Source organism: Diabrotica virgifera, chromosome 7 (assembly GCF_917563875.1).
Source record: "Diabrotica virgifera virgifera chromosome 7, PGI_DIABVI_V3a".
NCBI lineage: Eukaryota > Metazoa > Arthropoda > Insecta > Coleoptera > Chrysomelidae > Diabrotica > Diabrotica virgifera.
In genome coordinates this window covers 252,455,558-252,469,600 of record NC_065449.1, presented here as the reverse complement: position 1 = coordinate 252,469,600, position 14,043 = coordinate 252,455,558, and the positions used below count along the sequence as shown (strand labels likewise).

Sequence of the window (14,043 nt, the reverse complement as noted above, 5' to 3'; positions counted from 1 at the left end):
TCCACATCTCAATGCCGTTGGCTAATTTAGCTCATCCGCCTTCGGAGTCAATTTCCCAGCTCCAGGGCAATGAAGTGCCCTACCAAGTGTCGGTTCTTCCACCCGTAGCTGTTGACCAACAAATGGGGGATTACTTATGCGTTTAAATTTTTCCAAAATATTTATTAGTTTTCTCAGTATTCGAAAAAAATGAATGCATTTAAAAAGCACCGGAACTGAAATTTTGCAGCTACTCCCTTACGTTAGGTCCATCAATGAAAACGCCAATCATGAACAAAACACATTTATTTTATAGTTTATCATGTATACAAATGAATGAAATATTATTGCTAACATCAAACATATCATATTTCTTACAGTTAAGTACATATTTCCATAAGTAGTAAAATAATACGTTAAGTAAATATTTCAACACACAATTAGTTGACAGCGCTTCATAAAAAAAACGAAACCATCTTACTTATTTACAATAAGTTTGATTTAGTTGGACAGATTTGCAATATTTAGGTAATAATATACAATTGCTGGAGGGAATGTGTCTTTGGGGCATGGTGTGTGACTCGTTTTGAGAGACGAGGCACACACCATGTCGAAAAAGTGCGCCGTTATGGCCTTAACAATTGCTGGTTTTGGATGTGCAAGCTGTAAGCAACTATACGGTGCTTAAAAACTTACATCTAGTTAAATAATATTGTGAAAGCGTCACCTCAAACCAATATTCTGTTCCTCACATACATTTTTCAACAAAATTCTTGCATATTATAATAATTATTTGCGTTCTTCCTTCTCTTTTCTTGTCAATTGAAAGTAATTCACCATTTTCTTTGACCATTCTTAGAATAATTTGTTTATTACAAACTTAAGGTGGATTTATTCGGATTACAAAATCACGATGTCATTTTTTGCTCATCCAAGATGAACAACAGAGAAACAAATCGAAAAGAAAAGCGAGGAAGGCAAAAAGGAAGAGGAAGAGAGATAGTAAAACAAAAGGCCAGCAAAAATGAGAGATATGATAAAAAAGATAGTTCGAAAGAAATAGATATACCGATAACCGATGAAACATACAAAGAAAGAGGTAGAGAAGAAAAAAACCTAGAAATACTGAAACCAGAAGAACAGGGAATTGGCAAACTAAGATAGAGAGATACTTAGGAATAAAAAATAGATGTACAGCGCAAAGAAGGAGAATAAGAGATAGGAGTCAAACACTAATAGACCAATAGCAAGAAATAGAGAGAGGACACAGGGGAAAGACAGAGAAACACGAGAAAATCAAGAAAGAGGAATGAGGAAGAGGTCTAAGGAATGGGAGAAACAAAGCAGAAGATGAGTGAAATCTAAACTGATATAGAGATGTACCAAAAAAGAAAGGGAAAGAAAATTAGAAAGACAGGCAAAAATCAAGAAAGAGAAATGAGAAATATGCAAAGGGAATGGAAGAAACAAAGTAGAAGAAGAGTAAGACAACAGACCATTGCAGTGCAGTAATTTACATAAATTGTATGTGATGATTAAAGGTATGATTCCGACAACGACTGCAGACGGCAACTACAGACGTCAGTTGCAGTTGTCGCCGTGACAGACGTCACTACTTTGCACTATTAATTTGTATGAGACTGATTCCGACATCTAACTACAACTGTTGTCCGGCAGAACGTCAGTTGCTAATAATTATACAAATTAATAGTGCAAGGTAGAGATGTCTGTCATGGTGACAACTGCAACTAACGTCTGCAGTCGTTGTCGGAATCGTACCTTTAAAGTAGTTTCCATAATATAACTAACTATCCAGACAAAACTTTTTAATGTTATTGGTAACATTATGTGAGGAACAAAATAGAAAAATGCTCTTTGATTTAAGCGCTCAAACAACATCGCTTAACTAATTTTCAAAAATAACCAGCTAACAGATGCAGTACAATCGACAAGTCAGCACCCGATTAGAAAAAATACATTCGATCTGTCAATTTACACTTTTTTATACCTTTAGATATACAATTCTTAATTTACAAAAGTTTCCAATTTGTAATTGGACAATTTCTAATTGACAATACTAAAAAGTAGATCAGAGTTTCAATTTTTAAAAAAGCATACAGAAAATGAACTATATTTTCTGGAAAAGAAGAATTATTTACAAAATGTTACGTTCAAAGTACTCTACAGAGTATCAACAGTTTTTATCTTCTAAATAATAGGATATTGGAATGGAAAAAATCACATTATCGAATTTCTGCATAAGGCATATTTAAAAATTAACTGCACAGTAATACGTTATCAACTTATATCTATTTTTATGATAGCAGCGAATCGTCACAACGTTTCCTACATTTGACAACTGACATATAGGTAATATAAAACACGATAGATGTTAAAATACGTCAGCACGTACACTGACATTTTGTCAATTGTCAGTGAAGCCAACCATCAATTCGCTTTCTAATATGTTTCTATTACTTTTAAATAATCTGTAGATATCAATTTGTTTCTCATTTTATTAAATAATCAGAAATTCGTTTTAAAAGAAAGATAATGAAGTAGTCCAAAGTTTTTAACAACGCGTTTACCCAGAATGCAAATTTGGCACATTTTGTTTATAATGAGATCATCAACGACCTTTGAAAGAATTTGAAAACTCAATAATTTGCAAAAATAGTTATATTTCACTTATATCAACGACTACATTCGTGTAACACGTGCTAATAGAAGAATTTCGTTAATTAAGGTTATGTCGATTGTACACCATCTGCAGGATTGACTCCTTGGTGTACTTGCCCTAGATTCAGATTATTTACATTTTTTAAGTCAATTAGTAAATATATGACGTGGCAATTTCAGGATTTTTCAAATCTTTTGCAAGTAAATTCGGTTTGAATTACTAATAGTCCACAATGCATCGTCCTTTTTTGAAAATGATTACAAAAGTCTTAAAAATTATTTTAACTGCTTCGTTTGAGCGAGTCTACCACTTTCTGAAAAATTTCAGAGTGCTGCGTGGACGCGTTTCCGCACGCCCCACGCCTAAACCTGTAGTTCTAGCGCGGTTAGATTTTGTGACTACAAAAATATAATTTTTATATTTAATCAAAAGATTATGCGTTACAATAAAATACATTATTTTTGTCGGACAAAAAAGAGGGCACGATCGTTGAGGACCCGCAAAATGTCACTCTAGCGCGGTACAGTTTTGTAACTACAAAATTCTTAATTTTCAAAAATGGATAAACATTTTCAATTTCTTTGCAACACGAAAATGCAGCAGCTGCATAATACTCTGGTTAAATCGGAGAGTACAGAAAGAGTCTATACCGGTTTCGGAGGTCTTGTCCCCCTCATCAGTAGTCCAATATCCTCTTCTCTCCGATTTCCCCAGGCATCACACTCTGGGCCTTTCCGAATCGCAAAGAAAGAAATGTCACGGGTGAACTAGTACCATCTACCGAAAAACAAAGTAAGTTATCAATTCAGTTTTTCGGTAGATGGCCCTAGTTCATCCGTGACATTTCTTTCTTTGCAATTCGGAAAGGCCCAACGTATGATACGTGGAGAAATCGGAGAGAAGAGGATATGGGACTACTGATGAGGGGGAAAAGATCTCCTAAACCGGTATAGACTCTTTCTGCACTCTCCGATTTAACCAGAGTATTATGCAGCTGCTGCATTTTCGTGTTGCAAAGAAATTGAAAATGTTTAAACATTTTTAATTCATTTACTCTTTTGTAGGAGTATTAAGGAATCTTTCTTGTTGGAAAGTTTACCACGCTGAGCAGATGAGTTGTGAATTATTTAAAATTCTCTCATCTTAATTTCCTCGGCATCCTGTATGATTTATAATTTTTGAAAATCTCTGTAGGTTGTAACCAAAGAAAGTATTCCACCTGTTGTCAATCTGGTGGTATGGAAACGATATTTATTGTCGTTTTCTGTGCTACTTCGATTGATAACTTACTTTTTTGTTCGGTAGATGGCTCTAGTTCATCCGTGACATTTCTTTCTTTGCAATTCGGAAAGGCCCAAAGTATGATACGTGGAGAAATCGGAGAGAAGAGGATATAGGAGTACTGATGAGAAGAAAAACACCTCCGAAACCGGTATAGACTCTTCCTGCACTCTCCGATTTAACCAGAGTATTATGCAGCTGCTGCATTTTCGTGTTGCAAAGAAATTGAAAATGTTTATAGGTACATTTTTAATTCATTTACTCTTTTGTAGAAGTATTAAGGAATCTTTCTTGTTGGAACTTACCACGCTGAGTTGTGAATTATATAAAATTCTCTCATCTTAATTTCCTCGGCATCCTGTTTGATTTATAAATTTTGAAAATCTCAGGAGGTGTAACCAATGAAAGTATTCCACCTGTTGTCAATCTGGTGGTATGGGAACGATATTGTCGTTTTCTGTGCTACTTCGATTGATAACTTACTTTCTTAATTTTCAATTGAATCATCATCATCAATGGTTATACAGCCCTATGAAAGAGCGTCGACCTTCCCAAGTCTCTTACGCCAGACAGTCCTATCCATTGCCAACCGTTGCCAGTTTGCTCCGCAGGGGCGGCCCGTCGGGGTAGGCAAGGTAGGCCTACCCTCTTCAAATGTAGTACAATAATATAAATTATTAATATAAATTACTTATTTCAAAATTGTAATTTATAAATTTTGACACAATATCTACAATAAAATAGTAAAAATTATCCAAATTATTTTTAAAAATATCCAAAAAATTTTCTCCGTAGTTATAATTATTGTACGCTCCTTGTAGTATCAGTAGTACTGTATAGATTCTATATTCTCCTTGGTCAGGCACTCGGGAACGTAGCCTGAAATAGAACGACGCCAACACCGAACTGACGTGCGATCTCTCTCTGTTTACTAGCGACCCTATTCTACGATTTTGAACGGACGGATAGGCACAGAGTCTTATAGCCGGACCTACAAAATTTTATCAGTTGCTTCTCTTGTGTCTTGTGAAACTGTTTTAAAATAATTGTTTTTTGATTTTGGCTGTTATTAGTAGGTTAAGTATTGAATAAAACAAGGTAGGACAATTTAAATTTGTTTATGAAAACTGAATAATGTGTTATTAGATTATATAGATAATTAAAAATTTAAAGCGAGGTTAATTGTTAACTTATCAATTTATTCGAATAGTAAATTATTATTTGATACATAAATAAAATAAGTAGGTAATATTTGACGTTGTTGAAACGTAGGTGTGTTAGTTTTATTGGTGGAAAAACTTTAGTCATCGAATATGAATATTTTAAACGATGTAATATGCAGTTTGATCGAGACGCCTTTTTCAAGGCGCCAAAATCAAGAAAGATTAGTAATTATTTCAATGGGCCGGCCTTTACAAAATTTAACAATTTTATCCACAGATAAGACAAAAGACAATCAACCATTTTCGAGATCGTTTAAAACAATATGGTATGAAAATCATAAATGGCTAAGCGGAAGTTATTTTAAAAATTCACTTTTCTGTTGGCCTTGTCTGTTGCTCTCAAATTTGAAGCAAAATGTTTGGGTGAGTCGGGGATATTCAGATTTGAAAAATTTATGAGCTAGTGTAAAAAAACATGAATCTTCGAAAGAACATTTAAACAATTGCTTAGATTTAAAACGGTTAGAAAAAAATAAACAAACTACTGACAGTGCTTTCGCTGGACATATTTCTCTATCTAATAAGATATATAATGAAGAAGTTGAAAAAGATTGAAGAAGTTGAAGAAATTGATGTTACAATTCTTTTAGCAAAACAAGAACTTACATTTCGCGGTCGTGATAAGAGCCATAATTCTTCAAACATGGGTAATTTTAAAGAAATTTTTAATTTAGTAGTTAAACGCGATCAGGAAATCCAGGATCATGTTAAAAAATAGAAGGGGTGTTCACGGGTTTGTCAAAAACAATACAAAATGATTTAATAGATTGTCTTGCCGATTACGTAAAAAATGAAATTTCAACAGAAATTAATGAAAGTCAATTTTTTTCTATACTAGCTGACGATACTACTGATATAACCGAAAAATCACAGTGTACTTTAACAATCCGTTTTGTTAACAAAGTTGGTCAGGTAACAGAAAGATTTTTAGGGTTTTTTGATGTTAGCGATAATAGATCTGCAGACGCTCTATATAGTTTAATTTCAAACGTGCTTGAACCATATGATTACAAAAATAAATTAATTGCTCAATTTTACGATGGTGCAAGTGTAATGGCTGGCTCTTTAAACGGATTACAATCAAAAATTAAAGTAGATGCTCCAAAGGTAATTTTTACACATTGTTGCGCTCATAGATTACATTTAGTATTGCAAGACGGCTCAAAATGTATTACAAACTGTAGGATATTTTTTGTCGCCTACCCGAAGTATATGTGTAGCCTACCCGCATACTGAGGTCACGAGCCGCCACTGTTGCTCCGCCTATTTTTCTACCATCCTCATCTACACCATCCTTCCATCTGAGTTTTGGCCTATCTGAATTTTCAATTGAAAGTATTGATAAATTAATTACTAAAGATTGTCGATCTCTTGTCCGACAAATCTACAGCCTCGTTTCTTTAGTCGGACAACGTAAATATGTTAATTAGGGCAGGTTATGTTTTGCTATTACAAAAGTCATAACTTTATTTTTTTTAACGTTCAAATAATACATGTTTGTTAAAAAGTAATTGTCCGACAAAAAAGACGCAAACATATAAAAAACGAATTTATTTTTAAACAGTGGTAGTCTACTTGTACTTTGTCGGTATCGTCACAAATCACCTACCTCTAGTCTAAATGGTACATACAGCTGGCGATACAGCGTCCTAATGGGGAATTTGAATTATCTTTCAGATTCGCTTTAAAATGATGGTCCAGCTGTTTTTCGATTCAGAGGAGTGCACTGTAACGAACGCTGCTGAGGACGCCTGAAATGGTAGAAACAGCCTGTCCAGCGGGTGTGCAACCCTCTGAATCGAAAACAAGCAAAACCATCATTTATTATTTTTATTTTTCTTTACTCGGATTTGAGTACTGAAAGTTCCTCTTCTGTCCTTTTTTCCTAGACAAATGAAAACGGAATGTGATCGTTTCCTTTTCATTTTCTATATTCGTCGTCTGCGGTCTAATTAATTGAAAAAGTCGCAGATTAAGGATGTACCAGAAAGAACTTTCAAAAGTTTCATATTTAAATTACTATTTACCATTTTAATTTTTGTTAAATTGTTGGATTCTGCATCTGAGACTCTTTAATTTATTTTATTTCAACGTATAATCTTTCGATTAAAATTAAAAATTTTAGTTTTGTAATAACAAAACCTAACCGCGCTACAGCAACAGGCCTGGGTGTGCGGAAACGCAACCAACCTGCACTCTGAAATTTTTCAGAAGGTGGTAGACTCGCTCAAACGAAGCAGTTAAAACCATTTTTAAGACTCGTAATTATTTTCAAAAAAGGACGATGTACTGTGGACTATAAACAGTCATCGCTAAAAATATTTCGAAGAGGTGCTATGCTTTTTTAAGCCGTTGTTTCCTAATTTCCCCACAAAAACCAATCTGATATGTTTCTGAACCACTGCTATGGAAAAAGCATAATGATATTAGGTTTTTACACCTAACACAACTTCAAAACAAATAAAAAAATCTAACAATAAAACACTGAAAACGTTTGTTTTCTATACTTCCACAAAATTTATTACAACTAAGTGACTACAGCTGTTTCGACAGAGTGCCTTTCTCAAGTGATTCATCTAGTTCTAATAAATTTTGTGGAAGTATAGAAAACAAACGTTTTCAGTGTTTTATTGTTAGATAAAATGAACTTTCATCAAGTAACGATCGAATCCATCAATTAAATCAAAAAATGATTCCGTCACTTCATACTAGACAATTTCTTACTTACTAATTGTTAATACTGGCATAGCTTGTAACAAAAACATTTGAGACATAAGATCATGTTGTTCTGAAGCCATTTTCTTGTGGCATTTTTGCAATTAACTAGTTTTGATGAGAAATAAGCCACAATTTTACTAAAAAAATGATTTAATTAACGTTTCGACGTCCAAATCGGGTGTCGTTGTCAAAATACAATTAATATTTTTTGTATTTTGACAACGACACCCGATTTGGGCGTCGAAACGTTAATAAAATCATAAATATAAAAATAAAAATGTATACCATTTTTATTCATTCAGTTGCGGTGCGAAACCAAAACTGTCTTAATTTTTACTCAGATCAGAGAGTGCAGCCAGCACCCTTATCGACGATTTCACCTCTTGTTAGAGGTTCATCAGAGACTGCATAGGCTGCTTTTCTCTGGCCCAGGTAAAAATCTTCGACATATCCATCTCCCACCGCAACTGACGAGATGGTAGTAGGTGCCTAGCGGCATCTGCTAAATAAAAGACTAAGTTTTTCAACCTAATAAAAATATTTGTAAATTAAATATTTTTAAAAGATTTTTAATTGAAAAACTTTATTGGCCCATTTCCTGGTGACAACCTCCAAGGCTTCTACAATATGCAAGTCAAATGGATGAATAAAAATGGTATACATTTTTATTTTTATATTAGTATTACTCCTATAGAGTAACTAGGTCCATTTTCCGTTGGAACTTTACCACGCTGCAGACGGGGGTTGTGAATTGTATAGTGTAGAATTCCTTCCCTTTAGTCTTCACTGCAGCATCCATTTGGCTTGCATATTGTAGAAGCCTTGGAGGTTGTCACCAGGAAATGGGCCAATAAAGTTTTTCAATTAAAAATCTTTTAAAAATATTTAATTTACAAATATTTTTATTAGGTTGAAAAACTTAGTCTTTTGTTAATAAAATCATTTTTTTAGTAAAATTGTGGCTTATTTCCCATCAAAACTAGTTAACTGCTAAGATCATGATTTAAAAATTATTTTGATATCAAAATTCAACATGTACAAATTTTTCTCTCCTCATTGAAGAGAAGGGACAAGTATTCATAAATTTGTGAGCAAAATTTGCCTTATATGTTATTCTGAAAGTATAAAACTGTAGAAAAGTCTTCGAAATATCTTTTCAATCACTAGTCGACTAGATTTAATCACTTTTTTCCATAACTTACACTTCTTGTAATAGAATTTGGAATGTTTTTATAGCAAATGCAATGATCACAGTCAGTTAATGTCGATTTTTTGTTTTGAATCAAAATTTTTTAGCCTCTTTTTTAAACAATAACTTGATTCTAGCATTTTATTGTCAAATTTTAACAAAAAAATCTTTTTTTAAATATAAAATTTAATTACCTTCATAGTTTGTGTTCCTAGGGCAAGTACAAAGCCTTAAAATTAATTATATGAAAATAATCAAAATGTATGATGGGATATATAACAATTATTTTATTAAGTGTTCCAATATTTTATACAGAAAAGTTGTTTGCTCAATTATTACAAAAATAATCACGTAAGTACACATTGGTCCACCCTTAAACGTATTTTTCTGAATAGGGTGAACTCTTTTACTCACTTGTTAGTTAATTTAGTCTTTAAGATGTGGTACTTTGAACAAAAACAAAAAAACTCAAAAAAAAACTCAACTCAACAATCTTCGGTTTGCTGATGATTTGTCATAATCGCTGACGACATCAACGAAGCAAACAAAATGCTCACAGAGCTTGCGAAAACAGATGAAGAGGTTGGTTTGCAAATAAATAAAGACAAAACGAAAATGATGACTAAATTGGTGTTAGGAGGATCAATAACACTCGAAGACAATATCATAGAAGAAATAAGTCAATATCGATATATCGAAATGAAATATTCCGCTAGTAGCATATGATTCCCTTTACCATGGGACCAGTAGTGAATGTGTTGAATTAGTATTTAAACGTGACTCATCCATAGAAGACAGGAGGACAAAGTAATGGCGTAAGAAAAGTACTATTTTTGTTGCCATTTCTCTCAATTAAATAAGATATAAAACGGATAAGAACGACATGGACGTCAACGCTAATATGCAAAAAAAACAGATTTTAATAAAATTGAAGTTATTTAGACAACAAAAAATAGTTATTCACAAAAAATGGCGCTAGAGTCAAGAACTTATCGATTTCTGACATATCGAACACATTCGAAGTAGTGCCACCTGCTGGTGAGCATAAAGAAATTTAGTGACAGCTGTTTGAATTGATATTTTGGCACAAAAAGTGAGGTAGACGAAATATACAACTGAAACAACGACGAAATAAATGAAAAAAGTCTAGTTTAAAGAAGCTTTATGCTAAATAAACAACGAAACATAACTTTCAAGGTTAGATGATGATACAAAGATATTAAACTCTAGTGACATACGGAATACACTCATAATAGTCACCTAGTGGGTAAAAAGAAGAATTTAGTGACGGAGGTCTCTATAAAATGAAAAGGTGCATAGATAAAAAACAACTAAAACGACCAGAATCATTTTCTGGTAACATTCTTAATCTGTGCCTTTCACAATTTATAAGGCAAGGAGACGACGAATAAATCAGACGGAAGGGACTCTACAATATGCAGTCACATTCCGCCTGTTCGTCTAGAAAAAATTCCAATGAAAGTTGATTCCGTGTACTCCGTGAAAAAATGTTGAAGGCAAATGTTGAAAAAATGTTGGGGCACCTAATATAAATGAAAGAGGACAGAAACTTCAAATGTTGAAGAAAGTTGAACTGAAAAAGAATATATGTCAATCCAAGCATAGAAGATAGCAATTCCAGGCTAGAGGATGATCTAAACCAGGCAAAAAATACATATGACAAGTCAAGATGCATGAATAAGAGACCAAGTGTCTTTTTAAGTGATATAAATTTGTATTTATAGAGCAAGCAACTCCGCAAAATATTTTTTGGATCGTTTCGTGAATTATATTTAATTCTTTAATGACTAAAGCTTCTAATAACAATCAATTCCATCACCTCTTCTGATTATTTCATAGTAAGCTACACAAAAATAAAACAAATTTACGTTATTTTCAAAAGGGTTAAGTATTAAATACTATAATGATTAAAATCGAATATTTAAAATTATTTCACTAAAAGAAATGCTATCTACATATACCTACGGTAACGGTCAAAATCAACAAGGTATAGTGAGTCTATGTTACATCTATTAGAGTAATTTTTTAGTTGTTAAACGAGGCTCTATATTGAAATCTTTGTTTGAAGATACTTAGGGCGTGCATTTCTTGCTTTTATTCAAATCACAACTATCATAAACAACAGAAGAACCAGGCTTAAGAGGAAGAAAGAGAAAATGAAGCAAAACAAATTCTTTCTGGATTTATTTCAACTCATAATGATCGAAAAGATAAGATGACAAGCAGTAAATAAATTAGTAAAGGATAATAAATAGGTAAATAGAAAAAAGTGGTTCAAGAAGGATGTATAGTGCCACAAAGACATTTTTTATATTGACCCATAATCATGGGAAAGAAGAAGAGAGAGAAGGGAAATAAGAACCATAAAATAGTAAGTGGAAGAAGAGAAAAGGCGAAAAGTGGTTAAACAAGTATCCATAGCACTACAGAAACATTAGTTCTGGATTTTTTGAACTTATTCATGAGAAATAAGAAGAGGTATTCACAGAATAATTATATTAGAAAAAAAAAAGAGTGAAAGGAAACGATTAAAAATGGTTTAATACTCTCATCACTTGAGAATTTATTCCTACACTTCATTCACTCGCAATAATGAACAAGAAAAAGAAACTACCACAGACTAGTCAAGTGACAGGAATAAAAAGTAGAGAAAGAAGTAAAGTGAGGTAAAAAGACATAAAGACATAAAAAGACTTTCTTTGGGCATTATTGAACTCCTTTGGACTGCTAATATTGAGAAAAAAGAAATGAAGTGTTTGTAACTAATTAATAGAATAAATTAAAAGAAAGATAAAAGAAAAGGTTTAACAAGAATATATGATGCCACAGAAACATTTTCTTTGGACTTAATTGAACTCACATTCTTAAGAGAGAAGAATGAACTGTCACAGAATAAGAAGAGAATAACAGGAAAAAGAAGAAAAGTAGTCAAACAAGAGCCTAGAGCGTCACAGAAACATTTTTTTTTTTGACTTTATTGAACTCTAATTTTGTGAAAGACTAAAGAAGTGTCACAGAGTAATTAATAGAAGAAAACAACAGAACAAAGACGAAAAATAGGTTCAAAAGAACCTATGGAGTCACAAAACACTTTTTTTGGAAATTGTTGAATTTATAATCATGAGAAATAATACGAAGGGATCTTAGAGTAATAATAAACAAAAGCAAAAGATGTGTTAAGAGGCCATGGAGATTTGACAAAGCCTCTTTAATAATCTAAAAATGATAAAAACCACATAATCTGAAAAAGTGAGAAATACTCTTAGTAGATATGGACAATCCTTAACAAAACATCGAAGAAAAAACAGCCCTGAAACACGTAAATATACCCTGTATTTTGGTAAAACCTAATTTAACATAACCTCATTTAACTAAAAAAAGGAGACCCCAGGCAACCAAGCGACGTCAATAACGTCGAGGAAACGACATTTTTTGGTTGAATATATACACGTGTTTGAACTTAAATACGTAAGATTAATGACGTTAAAATACGTTTAAAAACACGTTTTCATTTCAGACAGCCCAAGTCTGACGTCACAAAGATGGGAGGAGCTTTTAGAGTTAATGCTTAGAATGTTCAGGGTTACCAGGTCTACTGACTTTTCAGTAGACCTACTGATTTTAACTCCAATTACTGAAATACTGAAATCTATCAACATATATTGGCCGTTGTTAACAGGTAAATTTCTATGAAATGGGCTTTAAAAATTCGAGAATATTTGGCCGTGTCCGTATATACCAGGTCATAATTACGTTATGCCAGTTAAATGAAAAATTGCAATAGCAACAATGCCCATACAAATAATTACTATTGTGTATTTTTGAAACCATAAAATGAAAAATAATCTAAAAAAACGACATAAAAACTACGTTTCTGATATCACGTATCTAAAACGTGATAAAAATGACGTCAGTTATGGTGGAAAATATTCACGTGACTTTCGACGTCGAAAAAGCGTGATAAACTGACGTGGTTTGGTGATCATTATGACGTCTTTTCAACGTTTAGTAAACGTTATTTGGTTGCCTGGGACACACGAAAGATGCACCATCAAGAAGTCGAGTATTTAGCAATCAAAATTGAAGAACCAACAGTTTTATAATAGAGATCATCATGGATAATGATTGGAAGCCATTAACAGTATCTTTGGAGATATACTCGTAGAATAAAAAGCTTTTGTGTATTTGTTATTTCATGTGATGGTGCTAGAAGAAGAATAGGTACCAGAACCACCAAATAAAGTATTGCAAAACCTAAAATAAGCTAAATAAATGGGTATACAAGATACACATAGTATTCAAGAAGCATCAAAAAGGAAATAATACCAATTACAGAAGGTTTATATCATGGATGATGAAGTTGGGAGAGGCCTATGTCAAAAAATGGAAGAAAGAAGGCTAAAAAGAAGAAGGTCCATTAAAGAAAGTCATCGCAATACTAATTCCTAATTTCCAGAGAGTCATCTCGTTGAATCACACTCATGCAACCCAGTTCCTTTTGGTGTAAATTTTTCATTTTACTCCTTGTCCTTAACTCTGCCCTGTTCTGTACGTGTCTTTTACAAATATCATTTTTAAGCAGCCCTTACGAAAAATGTGTTATTATTGAAGAGCTTTGATTAACAACTAAAAAACCCATAAACCACCAACATTACAACTCATTGGAAAAAGCTTTTATTGCACAAAAATAACTAGTTTCGAATAGTACGCAAGGTAAATGTATAATATAAGTAAAATTATCTTAATAAATAAAAATAAACAATTATTTATCTTTTAGCGTTAGTATGTAATTAAGTGTTTACATCTCAAGCAGGCAGTCCGTTGGCTGCTATTCTAGTAGCGTTGCTGGAACTCGTGGTGCCACCGATTGAAGTCGATATGGAAAACTACAATTGAACCCAGTGCTAGACCAGCTAATAAGAACCTGAAACATATACATAATTTCGTTAATA

General features: G+C 32.9%; 1 protein-coding gene across 2 annotated transcripts in view; it reads right to left on the bottom strand.

Annotated features, from left to right (window-relative positions):
* Window positions 1-269: 269 nt before the first annotated feature.
* The window catches only part of LOC126888405 (neurobeachin), a 2,163,879-nt gene continuing 2,150,105 nt past the window's right edge, over window positions 270-14,043 (bottom strand). For both annotated transcript variants that reach the window (XM_050656648.1, XM_050656649.1), the window contains one exon: window positions 270-14,015. In XM_050656648.1, the coding sequence (XP_050512605.1) occupies window positions 13,925-14,015 (91 nt within the window). In that variant the 3' untranslated portion in view covers window positions 270-13,924. The remainder of the gene's footprint in view (window positions 14,016-14,043) is intronic.